This window comes from Crinia signifera, chromosome 8 (assembly GCF_055691185.1).
Source record: "Crinia signifera chromosome 8, ASM5569118v1, whole genome shotgun sequence".
In the NCBI taxonomy this organism is placed as follows: Eukaryota; Metazoa; Chordata; class Amphibia; order Anura; family Myobatrachidae; genus Crinia; species Crinia signifera.
Genome location: NC_139224.1, coordinates 34,000,561 through 34,025,236, shown reverse-complemented (window position 1 = coordinate 34,025,236; position 24,676 = coordinate 34,000,561). Strand labels below are relative to the sequence as shown.

Genomic DNA, 24,676 nt, shown 5'->3' with positions numbered 1-24,676 from the left:
CTTCAACATCAATGACAGTTTGAAGTCTTTTGTGGTAGTTGTAGATGAGGCTCTTTATTTTCTCAGATGGTAAAGCTGCCCATTCTTCTTGGCAAAAAGCCTCCAGTTCCTGTAAATTCTTGGGCTGTCTTGCATGAACTGCATCTCTGAGATCTCCCCAGAGTGGCTCAATGATATTGAGGTCAGGAGACTGAGATGGCCACTCCAGAACCTTCACTTTATGCTGCTGTAGCCAATGACAGGTCGACTTGGCCTTGTGTTTTGGATCATTGTCATGCTGGAACGTCCAAGTTCATCCCATGTGCAGCTTCTGGGCTGATGACTTCAAATTTTTCTCGAGTATTTTCTGATAACATGCTGCATTCATGTTGCCATCAATTTTTACTAAGTTCCCAGTGCCTTTGTAGCTCACACATCACCAAAACATCAGCAATCCATCTCCGTGTTTCAAAGCAGGAATGGTGTACCTTTCATAGGCCTTGTTGACTTCTCTCCAAATATAACGTTTATGGTTGTGGCTAAAAAGTAAAATTTTGGTCTCATCACTCCAAATGACTTTGTTCCAGAAGTTTTGAGGCTTGTCTCTGTGCTGTTTGGAGTATTGTAAGCAGGATGCTTTGTGGCATTTGCGTAGTAATGGCTTTCTTCTGGCGACTCAACCTTGCAGCCCATTTTTCTTCAAATGCCTCCTTATTGTGCATCTTGAAACAACCACACCACTTTTTTTCAGAGAGTCCTGTATTACAGCTGTAGTTATTTGTGGAGTTTTATTTATATGCCGAACAATTTTCCTGGAAGTTGTGGCTGAAATTTTTGTTTCCACAGAATCCATCATTTTCCACTTCTTATTTAGAGTTTGAACACTGCAGATTGGCATTCTCAATTGCTTGGATATCTTTTTATATCACTTTCCTGTTTTATACAGTTCAATTACCTTTTACCTCAGATCCTTTGACAAATCTTTTGCTTTTCCCATGACTCAGAACCAGACACGTCAGTGCAGCACTGGATGAAAGATGCAAGGGTCTTTCAGGAGTCCACACTCTGATTACAAGCAAACAGATCACAGATGAGGATGGTTACCTTTAGTAGCCATTCAACCCTGTTTGTGTCAACTTGTGTGCATGTTATCAGGCCAAAATCTCCAGGGTATGTAAACTTTTGATCAGGGTCATTTGGGTAGTTTCTGTTATTATCATGATTTAAAAAGAGTAAACACAGTTGTTTGACAATAAATGGCTTCACACAGGTGTGGTATGGGGCTCCGACAGTGAGGATCCCGACAGTCAGTATCCCAACGTTGGGATCCCAACTGCCGGTGCTCCGCTAGGGGGTCGATTGCAAAGTAGCTCCTTGTGGTCTCGCTGCGCTCGCAATGCTGCATTTCTGGTGGCTCACTATGCTCGCCACAGGTTATATTCTCCCTCTATGGGGGTCATGGACCCCCACAAGGGAGAATAGCCCCTGTGAGTCGAGATCCCCCGTCGGAGCACCGGCAGTCGGAAGACTAATTGAAAATAGCGGCGGACTCCGTCTCCGGCCAGGAAATGGGAAGCGGGGAGTGGATGAGCGGGGCGAGGAAGCCGGCCGCAGAGTACACTGCTCCGGCACCCTGTGATATTTCGGCGTCCGGAGCGCGTGCTTCACCCTAGCTATGCCACTGCATGTATGTGCTGTCTGTTGACTACACATGTGATGTGATGACCTTGTGCAGTAACTTGCTGGGGTCCTGTAACTATTTTTATTGTCTGATGGGGTCCCAGAGCAAACTAGTTTGAGGACTCCTGGTTTAGAGTTTAACTTTTCCAGTTTAGTTGTGTTCCTTAAAGGAGGGAAGATTTATTATCCCTAATTGGTCATGTTCTGGGATATCTAAGGTTATTATTCCATTATTATTAAACTATTGGCATATAATACACTTTTTCTAACCTCAGGTTCCTAATAATTTCAAATTAATGTTGGTTTTAAGTTGCAACTGGATCCTATTCTAAGTGTGACAAGAACACTGGAATAGTGTTTGAGGGCAGGTATATTTGTCCTAGGTTCTGGTCTTACACCTTTTAGAAACAGGAAAACTTCCATGAGAATGTTTCTTTTTCGTTAAAGCTGAGTAAAGGCCCAGCTCTGGTGTTTGGCCTCACAGAGGGCTAATCAGCACTTCAGCATAATCTCTGTGAGAGGAACAAGCTTTCTTTTTTTTGTGCAATCAATTTTTATTAAAGAAAATCACAATACATCTCAGAAATAAAACAATGTAATGTAATGCACTCAAGTGAACAATACAGACAAATACAGGCGTAGGGTGCTGAGTCCGTCTTTCAGGGTATGATGTGGAAGTATTCAACAATCAAACATTGACAATGTAATTAGTACCCATAATAAGATGTACCGGTTATAAAAGGAAGTAGAGTGTCAAAAAGAAAGTAAAGAATAGAGGGGAGGGGAGGGGGGGAAGGAGGGAGGAGATTTGTACCCAGGGATCTCTACGACCCAGCGACCTGTCTCATGTGATGAGAGTAATCTGATGATTCTTTATAGGTGAGCCAGCTCAACCAAGTAGCTGTAAAGGTCTGGGGAGAACCTTTCAGAAAGGATGACAGATCTTCCATGGACATATATAAGTCTATTCTGCGGAACCAGTGCGTGATGGGAGGGGCCCTGTTAGTTCTCCAATGACAGGGAATGACTGCCCTAGCCGCATTCATTAGGTGTCTAATTAGAGATTTCTTGTATCGGGAGATGGGCATATCCATAAGATTAAGCAACCAGAATTCAGGAGTAAATGGAAGAGAGGAATTGATTATCTTTTCTGAGACGGTATGAATCTGGTGCCAATAGTCTTGGATAACTGGGCAGGCCCACCAGATATGTAGGGGAGTGCCGATATGTTGGTTGCATCTCCAGCAGAGGTCGGGTAGGGCGCTGTTCATTTTGTGTAGTATGGAGGGGCATCTATACCATCGAGATAGTATCTTATATTGGGTTTCTAGAGTTTGGATTGAAGAGGAGGATGCAAAAACAAATTGAAATATTTGACTCCATTGATCTCCCGACAGATCCTGACCCAGCTCCTTGTGCCACGCCCTCGTGTATGCAGGCGTTGGGTCTGGTAGGTTACTAAGGCATACTTGGTAAAATTTAGAAATCAGGTGGTTCGGGGCCTCCTTAGAGAGTATTAGCGACTCAAAGGGGGTTGGATCCCAGCCTTGATTTCGTTTCGGAAGGGAGGAGACATAATGTCTAATCTGGAGGTAGAACCAAAAGAGGCCCGTCGGGAGACCAATATCTTTATGCAATTCCTCAAAGGAGCGTAGGCCAGATCTATCCACCAATTGTCCCAGGTGTGACACTTCCACTGAAAAGCGACTATAGAGATTTCGTAATTCAAATCCTGGAGGGAATTCAGGATTATTAATAAGCGGAGTAAGGAGCGTCACACCCGGGTCAAAATAGCGCAGGGATCTGTATCTACACCAACAAGAAAGTGTTGGGGTCAGGGTGGGATGTCTCACCACAGGGATCTTCCGGAGCCATGGGATTACCTTTGGGGACATTCCCACCGAGTGACCTTCGATAGCCGGCCACTGTTTAGATGGTGTAGGCCTAGACATTTCTACAATTCTGGTGATGTGGACCGAGTGGTAATAGCTGAGGAAGTGGGGGAGCTGCAGGCCACCTCTTTCACGGCTTTGGACAAGGACTTTTTGAGCAATCCTAGGTCTGCGATTCGCCCAGATAAATTTACTCACTATATTTTGTAATTCTTTGAAGAAAGAGGGGGGTATTACGATTGGGAGGGCTTAGAGCAAGAATAATATTTTAGGGAGGATGTTCATTTTAATCGTGTTAATTCTACCCAACCAGGATAATTTAAGTATGGACCAATTTGAAATAGACGTTTTTTAAGCTGGCAAGCAGAGGCACAAAGTTAAGTTGGTAAAGATTTGAGTTATCTCTGGACAACAGGACCCCTAAATATTTGATGTATGTTGGGTGCCAGTGGAAGGGAAAGGCCTTTTTAAGACCTTCAACTGTACCCCTTGGGGCAGATATATTCAGAGCTACAGACTTGGCAAAATTGATTTTAAAGTTAGTTAAACGTGCAAATTTCTCGAATTCCGACATCAGAGACGGTAGCGATGTGGTTGGACTCGAGATGGTTGCCAATAGGTCATCTGCACATAACGCCAATTTATGCTCGTGTCTGCCGACCTGAATACCTTTGATGTTATCATTCATCCGTATCGCACGCGCCAGGGCCTCCATACATAACACAAAGATCAGAGGAGATAAGGGGCAGCCCTGGCGGGTGCCATTTCGAATCTCAACAGAGTTTGAAAGGGCTCCATTAACCCGAATTCGGGCCGTGGGGGTACTGTATAAGGCCAAAATACGGTGGAGACATTTCGGGCCTAATCCTATGTGTTCCAGAAGGGTCTCCATGAAGGTCCAGTCTATCCTATCGAATGCCTTCTCCGCGTCGGTGGACAGGAGGACCACATGGGCCTCTCCGAGCTTCGCAAAGTGTATCAAATCTATCACCTTAGTCGTATTGTCTTTTGCTTCCCTACCAGTGACAAAGCCCACCTGGTCCCCATGTACCACCCCCGGGAGAAGAGGTCCAAACCTTAAGGCAAGAAGTTTAGCAAATAATTTTAGGTCTGTATTTAAAAGTCAGATAGGCCTGTAACTCGAGCACTGAGCCGGGTCCTTTCCCTCTTTTGGGATAATAGAGATATGGGCCTCTAGACTTTGTGGGGAGAAGATCCTCTCCTTTGAGATGGCATTACATGCCTTCAGGAAGAGGGGCATTAGTGTCGTGCCGAAGGATTTGTAGTAAATTATCGGGAAACCATCTTGGCCTGGGCTTTTTCCAGAGGGGGTATTGGACAGAGCTTGCTCCAGTTCCTCTATAGTAAACGGCTTCTCTAGTAAGGACAGGTCTGTCTCCGAGAGTTTAGGAAATCGCACTGCTGTTAGATATTTGTTGATCTCCTGTTTAAGTAATTTTTTTTCCGATGGGGAGGGATCATCTCTCAAATTATACAACCGAGTGTAATACTCTTCAAAAGCTTTTGCTATCTGGGTGAAGGTATGGACCCGTCTCCCTTCCGCGTCAGTCACATTCTGAACATAAGCCTGTGCTCTTTGGGCTCTTAGGGCCCTTGCTAACATGGAACTGGGTTTGTTACCCCAGAGATAATATTTGTGTCTACACTTGCGCAGCTCAAGTTTGGTTCTATCTCGCAATAACTGATTGAGCGTCGCTCTGGTCTCCGTTAATTCTCTTAGCGTGTCTGGGGAGAGTGTAGATTTATGGGAAGTCTCCAACGATTTTATCTGTTCAATTAGTTTCACCTTCCTTGCTTCCCTCTCTTTCTTCATTAAAGATCCCAGCTGTATACACTTTCCCCTTAGTACGCATTTATGAGCTTCCCATACCGATATTGGAGAAGCTAGGTTATTATCGTTATTGGAGATATATTCTGAAATTGCTGTGGCCAATTCTTTTTTTAATCTAATGTCAGAAAGAAGGAGCTCATTAAACCGCCAGGACCAGGGGCGGGGGGAGGGGGATGGTACTTTCATTGTGATGTAGACAGGGGCATGAACAGACCAGGTAATCTGACCAATTTCGTTATGTATAAAGTGTTGGAGAAACTGGTGATCTACCAAAAAATAATCTAAGCGAGAGTACACTGAGTGGGGGGACGAGAAAAATGTGTAGTCCCTAACTGAGGGGTTAAAGATCCTCCACGCGTCTATCAGTTGATGATCATGTAACAGTTGCTTAATTTTACGGTGGTCACGCACACGAGGGGAACTTGGGGTTGGGTTGCAGTCCAGCTGAGGATCTAAGGACCAGTTAAAATCTCCACCAATTACGAGGCAACCTTCCCTGAATGGCTCTATAAGCCGCAAGACTCTACCAAAGAATTGCCTCTGCCTTGTATTAGGAAAGTAAACATTAACAAATGTGTATTTTTGTGAAGATATTGTGCATTTCAATACCTGGCAACGTCCCTCTACCAGGGTATGGTGTGAGATGTCAATAGGTCGTATCCTGCGAGACAGCAACAGAGAAACCCCAAGGGATTTTCCCAGTGCATTACTGCTAGAGTATGCTAGAGGGTAGTAATGGTTAGTCAACCTAGGAGAAGCACCTAGCTTGAAATGTGTTTCTTGTAGAAAAGCCACATCAATCTTTCTAGACCTAAGGTCTCTAATTAAAGTGGACCTTTTCTCTGGCACATTAAGCCCTTTCACATTCAGGGAGCAAAAGTTGAGTGACATTGTATTAGATTGCGGCATGTCAGGGTTGTCTAGCACGGAGTTTCAGATACCATGTCCATACCCATTCCAGGTGCTTGGAGGTAGAGTGGTCCCTGGGTAAAGGGAGGGGAGAGGCGGAGAGAGGGGGGGTAAAGGGGAGGAAGTAAGTAAAAAGAGAAACATTTGAAAAAATTAGAAATTTACAAATTCTTAACAAGAAAAAGACAAAACCACTGTTGGAGCTAGCGATGCTACCGTTGGGCATCACAGTCCAAGGAGAGTGTGGTTTACCCAAACTGGGGTAAGTGGTCGCAGTCCCCACCAGGCGCGAGGTAAGGCTAAGACCAAAACATAAAACTAGAACTGTTTCAAACAATTTAAGTTATGTAACATTACTGAAACACTGGATATGCTAACTAACTAAGGGCTATCCATGTCTGGTAAGTGTAATTTCCCACAAGAAGGGGGAGATCACTGGGGGAGGCTTCATCAATCACTGTTCCCATGTAAGTTGAGGGTTATCGGCTCGATCAGAGCATTGCATGAGTATGTGAGGGAAGCGGGTGGTGTTAAATAAGGTGGAATCCGTCTACTCCGGGGTTAGTGGGACCGGAGATGGAACTACACTTTTACTACTGCTAGGAACCCTGTCAATACGGGAACCGCTCACATACCCATGGGGAGGGGTTAGACCTAGATGTTGAGATTTGGGGTGATTTTAGTTATTTATTTAAATCAATCAAAACATCGGGGGTTTAATTATACTCTTCCCCACTCCCCTAATACTTCCCATGGGTGTTTGGACAGGGCCAAGGTATCCAGGCATCAACTTTACCAAAGGAGGTCGGGGACACCTATCAATAGACAGAGCTTTTAACTAAAAACAAAACATTTAGATGAGTTCAACAAACCCTCCCTCTTTAGTTGATAATCAGTGCCTCAGGGAGGAGCCAGGTTCGATACCCTGTCAGGTCTGGCCGCCACGGATGGAGTAGCTGCACTGGAGTTCTTTCCCACCGTCTGCCAACGCGGGTGACCGGACGGGGGGCAAGGAGGATCCAGCCGTTTTGTTAGGTGTACCCACTCAGCGAGGTGCGGTCTGGAGATGTCTAGAGCTCTACAGAATGAGTCCAAATCTTCCGGGGCATGTAGGGTCACCAGTTTGCCTTCATGGGACGCCTGAATACTTAATGGGAAGCCCCAGCGAAATCTGATGTTCTTCTGCTTAAGTAGGTCAGTAAGGGGTTTGAGAAGGCGTCTCTGTTGGAGGGTGCTCCATGAAAGGTCTGGGAATATTTGGATTCTGTCGCCTTTAAATTCAATGGATTCTAATTTTCGAGCCTTGTTTAAGATATCTTCTCTCACTCTGTGATAGTGAAGGCGGCAGATGACATCTCTAGGTTTATCCGCTTGCAGCCCACGGGGTCTCAGGGCTCTATGGGCTCGATCAAAAACAATAGAGTTGTCTGGTCCGGCTTCGGTTATCTCGTTGAAGATTTTTGTGAGCGCGTCTACAATGCCTGGGCCTTGAATATCTTCTGTCAGACCTTTTATCCGCAGATTATTTCTCCTCCCCCTGTTATCGATATCATCTAAACGGCGTTGGAGAGTAACCAGTTCTTGGGCATGTATGGCGGCAGTTTCGTAGAGTTTGTCCTGATAATTGACGATGTCTTCGGTTTGATCTTCCAATTCTGAGACTCGTTGCGTCGCCTGACTCAGATCAGATTGGATTGTCGAAATTTCCACTTTAATTGTTTCGCGTAATGACTGTTCCAAGTCAAGAAAGTCTTTTTTGGATGGGAGGTCTGCTTTGGTAGGTAGGGTACGGAGGTATGTCAGGACTTCTGTCAGTGTGACCTCTGAGTTCTGCGAGATGGAGGGGTTCGGTAGGGAATCCATCTGGAGGGGGTCTTGTGGCGATTCTGAGCGGGCTGGAGGCGATTGAGTCTCGTCGGCACTAGTCCCGGGACCCTGAGTGAGATACCGGAAGATATTGGGTTTAGCTTGACTGTCGCTCGGGTTTTTAGACACCGGCGTCTGGAGGCCTTTCTTGGTCTTCCCCATAGGTAGACGGGCTATTAATAGAAGGTAGGTATATGAACAGCCTTAGTGCAGTGTTGTGTCATTGGAAGAGTTGAAAGGTATATTCAGCCTGGTGGTAAACTAGCGACTGCACCACCCCATATTGTGCGGGTGTTTAGGGGGTCATGGCCCGTGGATCACTGTTTTTGTCAGGCCATTATTGCTGGAGTGGCCTGTCAACGATGGACAGGAAGATCCTCATGGAGAAGCTCCTATGAAGTATAACTGTGGAAGTGAGGGTCTTTTAAGAGGTATCCTCCTCGTAAAGAAGAATTATCCAATATGCAACTGGTCTGCAAGCTAAGTCAAAGCAATGGAGTATAGGATGGATTAAAGTAGGAATATTACAGCTGGGTGCTGAATTCTTTTTCACCACTAGGTGGCGATCCCGGATAGCAAAAGAGATAGGGATATGTATGAAGTCCAAGCAGAATGACCACCTTTTACACTCTCCTATTTTAGCAACCCAAGTTCCTAAATTGTGATTCTCCTGCTTACAGGTGAAGGTTCTTAGCCTCAGGTGATAAGATCCCTGTGTCTGTAAGGTTACTTCTCCTTATGTTTGCAGGAGTTCTGTTTCTTCACAGTGCTCCAATCCACCCACTGCCTTCCACTAAGCCAGGGAAACACCTAGGAGAGTCCACCAGGCTCCTGCAGGGTATTCAGTCCAAGCCTCCTATTTTTACTTCAGGCAGCTTTTAGAGAGCTCTCCAGGGCCCCCCCTGGAGAAGGGGTGTCCGGCACACTGTGTCAGTTCACCCCCCCTCCTGTCTCCTCAGTGCAGCAGCCCCTGCGTCTCTGGCCGTTTCCAAGATGGCCGCCGCCGGAGGGGAAGGAGAGAGACTCCAGGAGCTCCACACCTCCCGCGGGACGCCAAGCGTGCTGTGTCAGGGGGGGGAACACTCGGTCAGGCAGGGGAGGACAGCGCTTACCTCCCAGTGTTTAATGGCGCTTCCGGAGGCCGGGATTCGCCGCGAATGGACTCTGGAGCTCAGGCGCCGGGTAAGTGCAAAAATTGAGGCCGCGGCTTCACCTGGGGGGACAGGCCGCAACCCGCAGGGCAGGATCTCTCCTACCCCCGGCTCCGCAGCTCCGTCGACCCCCGACCGGAGAGTCACCACAGGGCAGGGAGGGGTGCCACAAGGCAGCAGGAGACCTACTTCGGTTGGGCAACTTTATTTTAGGGCAAATGTGTGCAGGAGCTCTGCCAGGAAACGTCCCGTCTCCTTCACCACCAGGCCACGCCCCCAGGAACAAGCTTTCTGATGCAAGTAAGCCAGGGCTGGGCAACACCGGCCCTCCAAATGTTGATGAACTACACATCCCAGCATGCCTTGCATCAGTTTCAGCATGGCCACATAGCAAAACTAATGCAAAGCATCCTGGGATGTGTAGTTCATTAACATCTGGAGGATCGGTGTTGCCCAGCCCTGAAGTAAGCCATCCAGTAGTGACTGGAAAACTTGGTGTTTTGTTTAGAGATAGTTAGGAATATCCTGTGTTTAGACAGGCAAAATATTTTCTTTTGTTGTTTACTTTTATTTTCTGCTGAATAAAACTGGTTGCGGCCAGTTGCACCCCAAAGACTGGACTTGTATGATTTCTTAGCTGCTGCTTGCTGCCTTCTACCCCAGGAAAAGGCATCCAGTTCCCCTACAGAGTAACATAAGATTCTTGATAGCTTAGTATATTTACCAATAGTCATGTGCTGGGACGCCTGAGATTATTGTTCGATTGGCACTTAATGAGCTTATTCTGACAACAGGTTTCTATTAATTTCATATGAATTTATGGTTTCAGGTTCAAACTGGGCCTTATCCTGAGATTTCTCAATAGCTTAGAAAATAAACCCCAAATAATAGTGTGGATATAGACTATTTGCCCTTTATAGGCCATCTTCTTTAATCATAATCACCCCAGAATTAAAGTCACCAAAATATTGTTCAAACCTCAATTGGCTAGAGGAGAGGAGATAGTGAGAGGAGGGTAGAATGAAGGGGCTTATAAGAGGGAAGAGGTGGGGAAGAGAAGAGAGGCAAGGAACAGGGCAGCCGAGAGGAATGCTGGGCCCCGGTAAAATTTTGGGGGTGTGGCCTATGTGTGGGACCACACCCCCAGAATGTTTAGAGGAGGGTGAAAGAAAACTCTAAAAACTCTAAACTCAGCAGCAGCACACACCTACAGCATGTGCTGTGCTGACAGTAGGCTCAGCATGAGCTCACACGCTGTCAGTGAGATGCTTATGTTGAGCCTGCTATCAGCACAGTACATGCTGTAGAAGTGTGTGCTGCTGTTGCTACCTGGGAGGGATGGAGGGGGAAGGGAGGGGTCGGACCATGGCCCCTCCAGCAAGCCTGGGTCCGAGTAATTAGTATCCGCTCCCCCCCCCCCCCCCCCCCCCCCCTTGGCTGCCCTGGCAAGGAACACTGACTTGAGGCGCTCTGAACGAACATAAACACCTACAATGCTATATAATGGGAGCTGTTGCAGGTGGACTAGACATCTCTAACCAAAGTAAATGGCCAAAACACATATTATATTACTAAAGTCAGCCCTGATAATCATTTCATTTCTAATCGCCCAATACCTGGCCTATGCCTCTAGATTACATCCATCAATGGCCTGGGTCACCTACAGTAATTGCCACTGCAAGATGGCCACAGAATAGTGGCAACCATTTTGCTAAAAACTGTGCAGGCCCCAAATTTATTACAATAAAATGCTGATTTAATATGTTTTTTCCTGTCTTTGCTGCCAGCCCTGCAGTGGTGCAACTGGAAGTCAGACATCGGTACAGTGCAATAATTCCTTCTACAGAAGCTCACTGGAAAAGACAGACAAGGTAACTACCAATATACAATTGTTTCTAATATTAATAATCTGGAATAAATTGATAATTTTTATAGTTTAGAGGGCGTTGTGTACAGGATCCTGATGGTCAGAATACAGACACATGTAGGTGAGTACTGTAACCCTAACCCTGCCCATCTCACAACCTAGCTCTACCTGTGCAGCCTAACCCAGTCCCTAACCATAATACGGTACTTGTTTCCTAGAATGGCGCCCACGATATTGATCTTAGGCATCGCAAGGAAAAAAATCGCGTCGACGCGATTACCGCAATTTTACAAAGGGAACAATGTTAAATGGCCCAATTGACCCGATTTCACATAGGGAACAATGTTAAATGGCCCACAGACCCCAAATAGCCACCCTGAAGTGTGCAATGGCCCCCCCAATTGTTAACGCCACCCAGTGGTGTAGTTAGGTGCCACGGCGCCCGGAGCAAGGGCATGATTTGCGCCCCTCCCCCAATATGTCATAGGTGAGGCTCCTGCGCAGTGAAAAGTTGGCACAGACCAACATTATACCACACACCGTAATGCCCATTGAACATTTTAGTGACCTTTGTAATTCCAATTACACATAAGCCCACACATGATGCCCATGACATACTATATAACACTCCGCAATGCCCATGACATACTATATAACACTCCCCAATGCCCATGACATACTATATAACACTCCGCAATGCCCATGACATACTATATAACACACCGCAATGCCCATGACATACTATATAACACTCCGCAATGCCCATTGCATACTATATAACACACCATAATGCCCATTACACATTTGACACATAAGTGCCACTTACCTAGATGCTCAATGCCAGGGGCTTCATGCTCAAAGCCAAGGGGCTTCATGCTCGATGCCAAGGGGGACTGAATTTGCTTGTTGCCCAGGGGTGCAGAACTGTGCAGCGGCCCGCTCCCGGCTGCTGTGCAGCAAGGTGGGAGGATGGGTGCAGCAGGGTGGAAGGGTCGGTGGGTGGGTGCAGCAGGCTGGGAGGGTTGGTTGGTGCCGCAGGGTGAGTGGGTGCAGCAGGGTGGGATGGTTGGTGGGTGCAGCAGGGTGGGTGGGTGGGTGTGTGCTTGCAGCAGGGTGGGTGGGTTAGTGCAGCAGGGTGGGTTTGTGCAACAGGGTGGGTGGGTGCAGCAGGGTGGGTGGGTTGGTGCCGCAGGGTGGGTGGGTGCAGCAGGGTGGGACGGTTGGTGGGTGGGTGCAGCAGGGTGGGTGGGTGTGTGCTTGCAGCAGGGTGGGTGGGTTTGTGCAGCAGGGTGGGTTTGTGCAGCAGGGTGGGTTTTTGCAGCAGGGTGGGTGGGTGGGTTTGTGCAGCCGGGTGGGTGGGTGGGTTTGTGCAGCATTTGGGTTTGTGCAGCAGGGTGGATGGGTGGTTGGGTTTGTGCAGCAGGGTGGGAGGGTGTCTGCTTGCAGCAGGGTGGGTGGGTTTGTGCAGCAGGGTGGGTTTGTGCAGCTGAGTGGGTCTGTGGTTGCAGCAGGGTGGGTGGGTTTGTGCAGCAGGGTGGGTGGGTGCGCGGGTGATGCAGGGTGGATGCAGCAGGGTGGGAGGGTGCACCTTACCTCACCCCTCCCCCTGCTGTGCTGTGCTGCGCTGCGTCGCGTCCACCCCTCCCTCCCCTCCTCCTGGCTCCCCGCTCCCTGCTGTGTCCGGGAGAAACTGCAGTGCTGCTATGTAAAATTCATATCTCCCGCTGGACCGCTAGCCAATAGGCGCTCGCGGTCCAGCAGCCACCAGTTGATTGGCTTCTGTACCGCATGCGCCCATTGGCTAGCGGTCCAGCGTGCGGGAGACGTGTTGTGAATTTTACATAGCCGCAGCAGCAGCACGTCTCTCGCGGGGGAGCGGGCAGGGCAACGTTGGAGGCGGGCGGATGAGCTGGCGGTGCCGGCACAGCTCCGGGGCCAGGCTAGCTTCCTGTGCCTGGAGCGTGTGCTCCACCGGCTCCGGGCTCGCTACGCCTCTGACGCCACCCCACGATCAACATCAACCCGAAGCGTGGCGAACGCAGCGAGCCCGCAAGGGGCGGCGGTACGCGTCCTCCGACCTTTTCATACCCCCACTATCCACGTCGGCGTGGAGTTGAGAATAGAAAGTGTGGCGAGCGCAGTGAGCCACCGAGCCCTTCACAGCTATACGCGTCCCCTCGCGGGCTTCATAGGTATCCGCGTCCCCTCGCCACGCTTCGGGCTCGGTGGCTCGCTGTGCTCGCCACACTTTCTATTTTCAACTCCACGCCGATGTGGATAGTGGGGGTATGAAAAGGTCGGAGGACGCGTACCGCCGCCCCTTGCGGAATCGCTGCGCTCGCCACGCTTCGGGTTGACGTTGATCGTGGGGTGGCGTTAACAATTGGGGGGGCCATTTCACACTTCAGGGTGGCTATTTGGGGTCTGTGGGCCATTTAACATTGTTCCCTATGTGAAATCGGGTCAATTGGGCCTTTTAACATTGTTCCCTAAGTAAAATCGGTAATCGCGTCGGTCGCATCGCATGCGATTTTTTGGCCGCATGCGATGCGACCAACGCGATTTACATTGTACCATGCATTTCTATGTAAAATCGCGGACATCGCATTGGTCGCATCGCATGCCATTATAATGGCATGCGATGTACATGCGATTCCCATGATGGGTGCCGTTCTAGGAAACAAGTACCCATAATACTTACCAGTGGAATGTGTCAGGATTCCCCTGTTGGTAATGTGACCACCGTTGGGATGCCGACTATCCCTTTTGATGCACTAACAAAGTGCATTATCAGATTATAAGAAGATAAAAGGAACAATAACAGTTATTATATGTAAAAGTTTCCCTCCAGCTCATTCTCTGGGCAAGAAGAAATGCAGTAAAAACACATTTCCAAATGTACTAAAGCTCCTTCAGCTCCGATATGGAGCATGATGCCAGCTGTAGCAAGCTCCTGCTACCAGTGATCATAAGGGGGTTAAAAATGGGAGCGCGCACCCGGCGATTTATCGCCGATGCACACTCCAATCACTGGCAATATGGTCGCTCAGCGACCACATTGCCAGCGATTTTTGCCCAAGTTTACACAGTTTTATTTCTACATATCAGCATAACAACAAAGATTACTAAATACCTGGCATCCTACTTGCCTACTCTCTCAGAACATCTGGGAGACTCGCGAGACTCGGGTGGCTAAATCTCCCTGCTTTGCAATGCTAGGAATAGTGACATTGTATAATCTTAAGTATTTAAAAAAATAATAATAATAGTTAAAGCACGCAATCAAAAATAACATCTGCCCAAGAGATGTAGAGAGCAACTATTGGCCACAACAGTACATTCACAATCAGCCTATTACAAGCAATGCACTAGTGCTGGTTACTATTATCACCATAGGTGTATTTGCGCCTGACCTGACCATCAGCACCTAATACACCTTTCTGAGACATATATGCATTTAGCTGCAATTTTGCATGTGTTCACAGTTACACAAACATGCCTTTACTGTGCCTGCATTCATTCATTCATTCATTCATTCATTCATCTATTTACTTCTGCAGGTGCAGGGGGCTTGTCTTAAGAGCCACAATGACTTATGTTCACACTTACCTACCTGACCCTCACCATGAGGGAGAACATGCTCTGTTCCTGGACTTCCCTGGTAATGTAGGCTACCCATCACCTGTGGGGAGCTAGGTAATTGATAAGAAAGGCGTTTCACCACAGGTGATGGCAATCATACATTACCAGGGATGTCCAGGAACAGAGCATGTTCTCCCTCATGGAGAGGGTCAGGTAGGCAAGTATGCTTATTGGGGTGATTCTCTAAACTAAAAATGCGGTAAAAACCCCGTTATTGGAGTTTTTACCGCATTTTGGGATGCTCTAAGCATCCCCCGCCAGGTTAGCGCGACGGGGGCTTCACCATAAAAATCTGGCTATGCCCCATAGAAGCCTATGAGCTTCTACCGCGACCCGCCGCCACCCCGCAACGACCCCCTCACCTGTGTTCAGGCAGCACAGAGCTGTACTGCCTGAACCTGTGACCTCCTCCCTGCGCTATGATCCTCTTCCGGGTGCAGGGAGGAGGAGAGCCCGGCGCAGCAGCAGCGCCGGGTAAGGGAGGGAGGGGGGAGCCGCCGGGTCCCATTGGGACCCGCTGCCTCCCACCACAAAGGACAGCTCTTAACACAAGAGCTGTCCTTTGCAATAATTATTGCATATGCGATAATTATGTAAGTGATGGGGGGCGGAGCTGGGCTGCAGATGTTAGAACATCCCGCCCTATGTCTTAAGCTTTTTCTGCATACATAGTTTAATGTTTAGTTCTGCGATATGAAACATGACCAGTAGAGGTCAGCAGAGACCATTACATTTATATATAAGTCCCATATTTTAGAAAGCTTGGCCTGATTCAGATTTGCAAGCAAAGCAAAAAAGCAAGCAATTAGGTAAAGCCATGTTGCTCTGCCGATGGGGCAGATGTAACATGTGCAGACACATTTCGATTTGGGTGCGGTCTGTTCAAACTGAAATCTGAACTGCAGTGCAAAATTGAGGATGTCGGTACTTATGTAGTATCTGGGCGTCCGATTTTGTGATTGTATGCCTTACCTTAAAGGTGCCCATACACACGCAGATTTATCTTCAGATCTGTCTGGTTGGAACAAAGACATGGGTATGGATGAGAGCAAATTACAGTTGACCATTTGCTTGGAAATGCTGGAAAACTGACAAACTGTCATTCATCCATAACAATGTTTTTGTTCCAACCAGCCAGATCTGAAGATAAATCTTACTAGTGTATGGGCACCTTAAGGCATACAATCAGATGCGATGCGATGCGATTTTGCATAGGATTCAATGTTAAGAAGGTCCTGTTCATTTCCCCACTATCCAAGTGGGCATAGAGTTGATTTTATATAGCGTGGCGAGCGCAGCGAGCCACCGAGCCCGAAGCGTGGCGAGCGAAGCGTGCTCCGCGAGGGGACGCATATTTCTTAAAAAGTATTCTGTGTCCGCTCGCCACGCTTCGGGCTCGGTGGCGAGCGGGTTTATATCCAACTCCATGCCCACTTGGATAGTGGGGAAAGGAAAAGGACCCCTTTTTCCCATTGAATTCTATGTTAAAATGGACTCAGACCATTTTAACATTGAATCCTATGGAAAAATCTTGACCATCACATCGCATACGATTTGGTCGCATGCGATGCGATGCGATCCGATTTCTAAATCGGATGCCCAGATACTACATAAGTACCAGGATGTCTAACATCGGTCATTAGGTCATTACAGTCGTTAGGTCGACATAAAGAAAGGTCGACATGGAGTAGGTCGACATGCCGACACAAGCATTAGGTCGATGGTCAAAAGGTCGACATGGGGTTTTTCACTGTTTTTTGAGCTGACATATGCCGACAGGCGGTATTGCATAACCTGCCATCCACTAGGGCATGGTGGGAGAATAAAATAGTGTACCCGGAGCGTGTGAGCGACTGTGTCGACATTGGGGTAAACAAAAACAGTGAAAAAACCCATGTCGTCCTTTTGACCGTCGACCTTGCCCCTGTTGACCTAATGTTTGTGTCAACCTAATGACATGTCAACCTTTCTGCGTGTCAACCTAATGGTGTCAACCCAATGCTTGTCGACGTAATGATCCATACCTCTAACATATGCGGGCTACATGCAAAAGCAGATAGTATTTACCTTGTACAGAAACAATATAAATGTATTTGCTCCCCTTGCATTGCAACATAAGGGCCGATTCTGGTTCAAACGCAGTGAACCGAATTTCATGGGCGTCCCGATGGCAGGCCGATGGCTGTCGGGGGCGAGCGGCTGATATCACATGTCGTCCCGGTGGCTGCAAATATAAGTCAGTCTCAACTGACTTATATTTGTGAAGGCAGGAGAGATAATTCTAGGAGGGCAGCGCTCTACTGTGGGTACTGATAGCCAATGATACACAAATAGGATATGTTTTACCCGGTGTAGATCTCAGGACGCTTCTTTTCCACAGTTATTTCGTATGATCACATGTAAATAATCCACTTTCTTCCTTTTTTGTCCATTTTATTTACATGTGATCATACGAAATAACTGTGGAAAAGAAGCGGTCTGAGATCTACACGGGTAAAACATATCCTATTTGTGTATCATTGGCTATCAGTACCCACAGTAGAGCGCTGCCCTCCTAAAATTATTTTTGTATATGCCTTGTTCTGACCAGGTTGATAACTCCTGGTAAAGGAGGTGAGCTGCACTTGTGATTGCGCACAAGAAATCCAATCCATTTACAGGAGAGATCATTTGATGTTCGCCGACCATCGAATGATTTCTCCTGCTGTTGGCACATGTGAGGGGATGAGTCTTCCTAACACATCCTCTAGCATGGTTACGAGGGGATACGGTGGCAGGCGGGCGTGTATTCGGTGGCGGGGCGGCGTTACAGGGACTAGGTAAACTGCAAGCTTTGCATCTTACCGAGTCCGAATGACCCCCATAGTGTGTTCCACACACAGTTACCTGCTTTTTTGCTTTACTGAATCTGGCACATTGGCGTTTTGCTTTCAGCCTGTAGGGACTCAGGGGCAGACGTACGACTGAGAATAAACACATTATTAATTATTATTATTATTATTAGCCAAAATGCACCCCTTTTGTGCTGCTCATGAACACAAAAAAGATTTCTGCATTTTTCCTATGCAAATTTTAAAGAAGTATCCGGTAAGACCAGATGCTGGAGATGGCATGGAAATGTTGGCTGTATACCTTAAGGGTGCGGTCAGGGCTGTTTTTGTCAGAAAATAGGTTCAGGAACTGTGGGCGATGCAGAAGTCAGAGGTGATGTGGGAGGAGCAACCAAAGGGGGTGCATCAATTGGTGCATAAACTTATTTTTAACACATAATGCCCTCAACAGTGCCATATGTAATCCACAAAAAATTCGGAGTGTGCGCAAGCATACATGGCCAATAAAGTTGATTCTATTCTATTCTATATGTACACAATGCCCCCCCCCCCCCCCAAAATTCTATGTTTCTAAGTGTCAAATATACACATGCCACCAGCAGTGCCAGTTACACAATGCCCCCCAGCCAGTGGCACAAGTCTAAAAAAATACTTAGTGGGGTGTGATCACATGCCTCATGGGGCTTGGCCAATGAAAATAGGGGCGGGATACACATATGACCCCAATAGTGCAGTGTCAGATACACATATGCTCCCAATAGTGCCAGATACACCTATGCCTCCACGGTGCCAGATACACATATGCCCCCACGGTGCCAGATACACATATGCCCCCACGGTGCCAGATACACATATGCCCCCACGGTGCCAGGTATACCCCCACAGTGCCTTATATGCCCCTACAGTGCCAGATATATCCCTACACTGACAGATATGCCCCCACAGTGCCAGAAATGCCCCACGGTGCCAGAATTTCCCACCAGCAGTGTAACTCACCGTTGCTGCTACTGCCACAGTCTGCTGCAACTCACTGTTGTTGCTGCTGCTGCTGTTGGGGAGAGGAGAACACAGCACGCGCCTCTCCTGCTCTCACCCCAGTCCGGTGTCCTCCTGGCAGCCAGGATTGGCTAACGGCCCAGCCACATTTTAAATGGCCAGCTGGATTCACATAGCCCCCTCAATGGCCAGCTGGATTCACATGGATTGAGTGCCCCCTCAAGGGGGCACTGTGCAAAATTCTATTACCAACTATAATCTCCCTGAAACTAGTTTTCAAAAGTAGGTAAGTATAACAGGGACACAGTGAGGGAAAGGAGAGATGTGCAATGCGCTCTCCTCCCCTCCAAGGAAGCAGCGGTGGAGGAGACCGACAGCAATGCAGGCTGCAAAGGTCCTGGGAATGCCGTTCCTGATGATGTCACTTTTTAAAAGAGCTTCAGGAACAGCATTCGGGCCCAAAAATAGCCCTGGGCGCGGTCACACAAATGTATCCATAAAAACCTGTTAGGAGATAACTTCACAGTACTTGACCTCTAGTCTAGAGCACAATATGAACGTATGATAATGCCGATAAATGGATGATTCTTATTGGCTGGTTGCATCTACATACCATTGAAAGTATTACTAATATTAGTGTGGCTGCTGCAATCTATTTCCATTTTATATTATACAAATATTTGTGTCTATACAACATAAACCTAATTAGTCATTTAAGGTTGCATTTGCACCTACTATATATATTTTTTGACATGGTGTGACTGATAATTATTTGAGGCACATAGGCATGTGTTACTGGGTTGATTCATTGACTTTCTTTTGTCTCCAGGTATCACCCCAGCACACTCGGGCACGGCTGGTTAAAGCTCTTTATGACTTCAAAGCCTTGGAACCAGATGAACTCAGTTTCCATGTCGGTGACATCATTGAAGTAATAGACAACTCTAATGACTCTTGGTGGCTGGGGAGGCTGGGAGAGTACACCGGGCTTTTTCCAACTAACTATGTAATGAGCATCAACCGGTGACAGGCGACATTTATACGGGGACTGAGAAATTCCTCCCAAAGAGAACCGAAGTAATGCCAGTTTGTTCAGAGTCTCACTGGTTAGTGCAGCAAAAGATGTACATTAACATATTGGGACAGCACCCGAGTTCCAGAGAAGTTTACGTGTGTTATGTATTGGGGAGGGGGAGGGGGGGGCTGTTGTAATTCTCTAGAATGTAAAGGTTTTAGTAACAAATATACAATGTAATTGTTATTTCCTCTTGCATTTTATTTAAAGATGTTCAACATAAAGGTTTGCTCAAAAAACATTTTTTACGATTTATTAATTTTATAATACAGATAAGACAAAAAAAGTAATGGGACAACCCATTTGGGTGATAGAATCAAGGTTTCAGTATAAACATAGTGAAACACTCTCATGGTGGACCACCCTTAGTCGATTCCACTGAGTTTGACGGCAGAAGATAGCAAGCGACCGCCAGAGAGGTATTACCAGGCAACGTCTGAGAAATCATCACACCTATCGAGAAATCGTTTAGTATCTTGGAAAATGGGGTTACCCCAAAACGTAGTTTATTAGGGGACTGTGTGTCGGATGTTTAACCTTTTTGTTGATTGCTACCGAAACATCATAAGTGTCCCCAAACAGAAAGTCCAACAGATCTGCCGAAGGTGTTGCTGAAGGAAGGGCATGAAGAAGTGCAGCCGGGGAGTAAGGAAATCTTGTGTGTATAAAAATCAGTACCTGTATACAAATATAGAATGTATCTAAAAACACTGATTGAGAAAATAACAAAATATTGGGAATACTTAGATCGCCATCTTTTCTACTAAGGTATAATTTAGTCCTTGCTATATGTGGCTTCCTACCTTGGCAAAGAAATAGGAAAAATGCATAGTATTTTAATGTCATGTTTTGAAATGTGGGTTGGAAGCATTGGAAAAAAAAGATATCTAAGGGAAAATAACAGATTTAAGGACAGAAGCTCCATCTGATAATGAGAGAGGCAAATATTTCCAAATGTCTAGTAAACGGAAAATCTTATTAATAACAGGAGCGACGTTAGCGCCATAGACATGGGACATATGGGCAGTAATAACAACCCCTAAAGGTGCCCATACACTGCCTGCGACGTCTCGATCCGATCCGTTGTGATGGATCGCATGCGTCCCTGCTTCCCGCCCGCCCCAGAACGGGTGGTCGGACGGTCAGCCAGTCAGACCACCTAGTCGGGTCCGATGCGCACGGGACCGCGAATCGAACCAGACTGCATGTCAGGGAGAGGCGATTTGGTCCGATTTAACAGGCCGATTGGTCGCAATCGGCCGAAATCGGACCAAATCGCCTCGATGTATGGGGGCCTTAAGAATTTAATGCTCTGAGCTGAAATCTCAAAATCAGCTGGGATAACCGAGGAGTATTGGAGACAGTAACAATCAATACCTCTGATTTATGAACATTGATCTTGTAATCAGCAAAGTACCAAAATTTGCCAAGGTATCTAAAATAGCAGGGACTGATAAGTTGGAGACAAACAATAGCATGACATCAACAAATAAACATATTTTTAATGTGGTTGAGTCAATGGAGATACCATGAATAAGTGGATTGGCCCGGATGTTACTCACCAATGGCTCAAGGGTGAGGAGGAACAGAAAGGGGGACAATGTGCACCCCTGGTGTGTACCTCTCTAGGATCAGGGAAGAAATATAGCCATTACTTTTTGGGTTAAGCGGGGAATGGTAAAGACACATAAAAGTAAACGATGAAGAGAAACCAAATTAATGTAAAGACTTATACAGCAGATCCCACGCGACCAGGTCCAACGCCTTTTCAGCATCAAGGGAATTGATAACATGATTACCTGAGCCACTTCCTAAATTTAACTTCTGAACTGCAGCCAATACTTTTAAGACATTAACCACAGAGTGCCTGCTAAAAATAGAACCAGTCGGTCATCCAAGGCCATCGTTATTAATATAAATTTCAATCGATCAGCGAGTATTTTACTTAATAGTTTATCATAGACATCGAGGAGGGCAATCGGACGATAAGATCCTGGCTCTACAGGGTGAGCGCTAAGTATATCCCCTCTTCCTCTCCTCAAGGTTACGGCCAGGTATTGGTAATACTCTAACAATAACCAAACTAAAATATAAGAGAATTTGTTGACCCTCGAATATTTTATTAAAGACATCCCGGAGAGTCTCAGCTATCTGTGGAGCAAGTATTTTATAGAATGCTCCAGAAAAGCCATCAGGATGTGTTGACTTTAATGGGTGCTAATATGTCTTCAGTGGAAATCGAGGCTAAGAGAGAATCCGCCTGATTGTCCGAAATATTGGGGACAAAGACCACCTTACAAAAAAGCCTTCTTCTTATTAGTGTCCATATAGTGTTGGGCATAGAGATCAGCATAGAAGGCACAGAACACTTCAAGGACTCCTTTTCCCTTGTGAACCCTGTTACCTGTACTAGTGTTTAATGACACAACTGGATTATGTGATCTAGCACCACAAAGAAAATTGGATTTGAGTGGGCAGCCTTATTACCGTGTGTATAAAAATGAATGTGGTGTTAGATGTATTCTAGTGTTAATCTAGAATCGCATTAAAGTGGGTCTTAGCATTAATATAAAATGCCTTATTAGTAGCTGTTGGAAACAAGTTAAAAGTAAAATGTGAAGGGGGGCGTGGCCACGGCGGCGTGTGAGTGAGGGAGGTAGTGTCGGCTCCCCTGGCTAGTCAGCTCCTTCCCCATGCCTAACGCCAAGTAAAGGTGGATAAAAATGCACAGATCCCGGCAGCAGTACGAGTAAAGGACCGGTCGGGTGGCTCACCTCTAGTGGCGCTCCTTTCCTGAATAGGAGTCTGGTGTGCTGCGCTGTGTGTCCAGCGCTGTTTCCGGTGCCTGCAGCCTACACTGGGCGAGCAGCAGGAGAACGGCGAACAGACGTCATCAGCCAGGGGAACTCTGGTAGGCGGCAGAGGTGCCGGGGCACGTGCAGAGGAAGACGCCGCAGCTCTAGTCAGCGGGGAGAAGGCTGCTGGGCATTGGAGCCCGGCTATTGGAAAGCTGTGAGACGCGGTACGGAGGAGGCCACTGAGTGTTACTGCACCTGTTCCAGCGCTGAACTGCGAGGGGTAAGAAAGAGGGGCTGTGACTTTCCTGGCTGATGTGTGCAGATTCTACAGGCTAAGTGTTTGGGCAGCATGTGTTATTATAGCTAGTAAAATCAAGGGACATTGGACTGTAAACTAAGCTATTTACTAGCCCCAAATATAATTGTACCTTGAAATTGCAGCCTGTTACAAAATGGGCAAATCCAGCCAAACTGCAGCTGCAGCCCGACTGGAAAAATATGCACGTGTGCAAACACAAGCAGCGAACTCTCATGCTTCTTCCTCACAGCCGAATACCCCTCAGACTACTCCCTCTAAGAAACCCCCTGAACTCAACACAGTGCAAGCCACAGATGAAGTTACTTTACAACAGCTACTAGTGGCCATAAACACATGCGAATCAAACCTGACCGGCCAAATACACAAAGTTCAAGCTGATATTACACTTCTTCACGAGGATGTGAATAAAATTAAAGATAGAGTATTACAAGCAGAGAATCGTATCTCTGTGATCGAGGACGACGTCAACCCTCTAAAAGCCCATATAAAGTCACTAGCAGGACAGGTGTCTGAATTACGTCATAAGCTTTCAGACTTGGAAGGAAGAAACCGTCGAAATAATGTACGGTTCCTAGGATTTGAGGAAAGGGTAGAAGGCGACAGGCCAGATAAATTCCTAGAAGACTGGTTAACTTCCATATTCGGTAGGGATGTCTTCTCTGCCCAATTTGCCATCGAAAGAGCCCACCGTGTACCCTCAAGACCCCTTCCACCAGGTGGCCCTACCCGTACTTTAATTGCTAAATTGTTAAATGCAAGAGATCGGGACACTGTTCTGCGTCTAGCTAGACAAAAGCCAGATCTTGCTTATATGGGGAAAAAAATCTCCGCATTCCCGGACTATCCGTTAGAAATCCAGAAAGACAGATTAAAATTTAACGCAGTGAAAGCAAGGCTGAGAGAACTTGAATTGAAATACTCCATGATCTATCCTGCCAAACTTCGTGTTGAATTTAATGGATCTTCAAAGTTTTTTACATCATCTGATGATGCTGCTGCCTGGCTGGATGGGACTTTTCCTGGCAAAAAACAGCTGGCCGCAAAGTAGTTAACCAGCAAGGCTCACATATCTTTTTTTTTTCTTTTTAAGGCCTATTTGAGAGGAATTCTGATCAAACAAATCTTCTTCCTGAAAAGTCAACATCGGAAGAAAGCAATTGAAATGGAAACAAGGGTAACCAATCTGGAGAACACTTATCTAGTAACTAGAGCTGAAGAGGATCGACTGGCCTGGCAAGAATCCCAAAATTCTTGGCTAGAATATATCCAAGAAATAAATTACAGGAGGCTTAAGGCCGATGCCAATCAGCAGTTTGCCAACTTCGACAAAGTTGGTAAATCGCTAGCCTACTTGCTTAAGAGGGACAGACCCACTAACTCAGTTACAAGAATTATATCAGAATCAGAACTACCTCTGACGTCTACTCCTGACATCCTGGAAGAGTTCGCGGCCCATTTCAGTAAAGTATATACCTCTAATAACGTGACTGACATGGAAAAACTAGAGCAGTACTTTGCTGCATTAGAACTGCCTCAGCTCTCTCCCGAAGCACAGCAATTATTAGAGGCACCTGTGACTATAGAGGAACTGAATCAGGTTATCAGTTCCCTCCCGCTAGCTAAGGCCCCCGGTCCAGATGGCCTGCCGGGTGAATTGTATCAATGCTATAGGGAAGTGTTAGGACCACGCATTCTCCAGGTATGTCATGAGTTGGATAGCAATGAATCTTTACCCTTTTCGATGGCAGAGGCGACCATTATAGTTCTTCCCAAAAAGGACAAAGACCCCCTTAGGGTCGAGTCCTATAGACCAATTTCT

The 24,676-nt window shown here is 46.8% G+C and overlaps 1 protein-coding gene across 1 annotated transcript in view; it reads left to right on the top strand.

Annotated features, from left to right (window-relative positions):
• Positions 1 to 19,830, top strand: part of GRAP2 (GRB2 related adaptor protein 2) — a 160,994-nt gene extending 141,164 nt beyond the window's left edge. The window contains exons 6-7 of the mRNA XM_083156125.1: positions 11,117 to 11,200; positions 19,495 to 19,830. Coding sequence (XP_083012251.1) covers positions 11,117 to 11,200; positions 19,495 to 19,692 — 282 coding nt within the window. The 3' untranslated portion in view covers positions 19,693 to 19,830. The remainder of the gene's footprint in view (positions 1 to 11,116; positions 11,201 to 19,494) is intronic.
• The last annotated feature ends 4,846 nt before the right edge of the window (positions 19,831 to 24,676 follow it).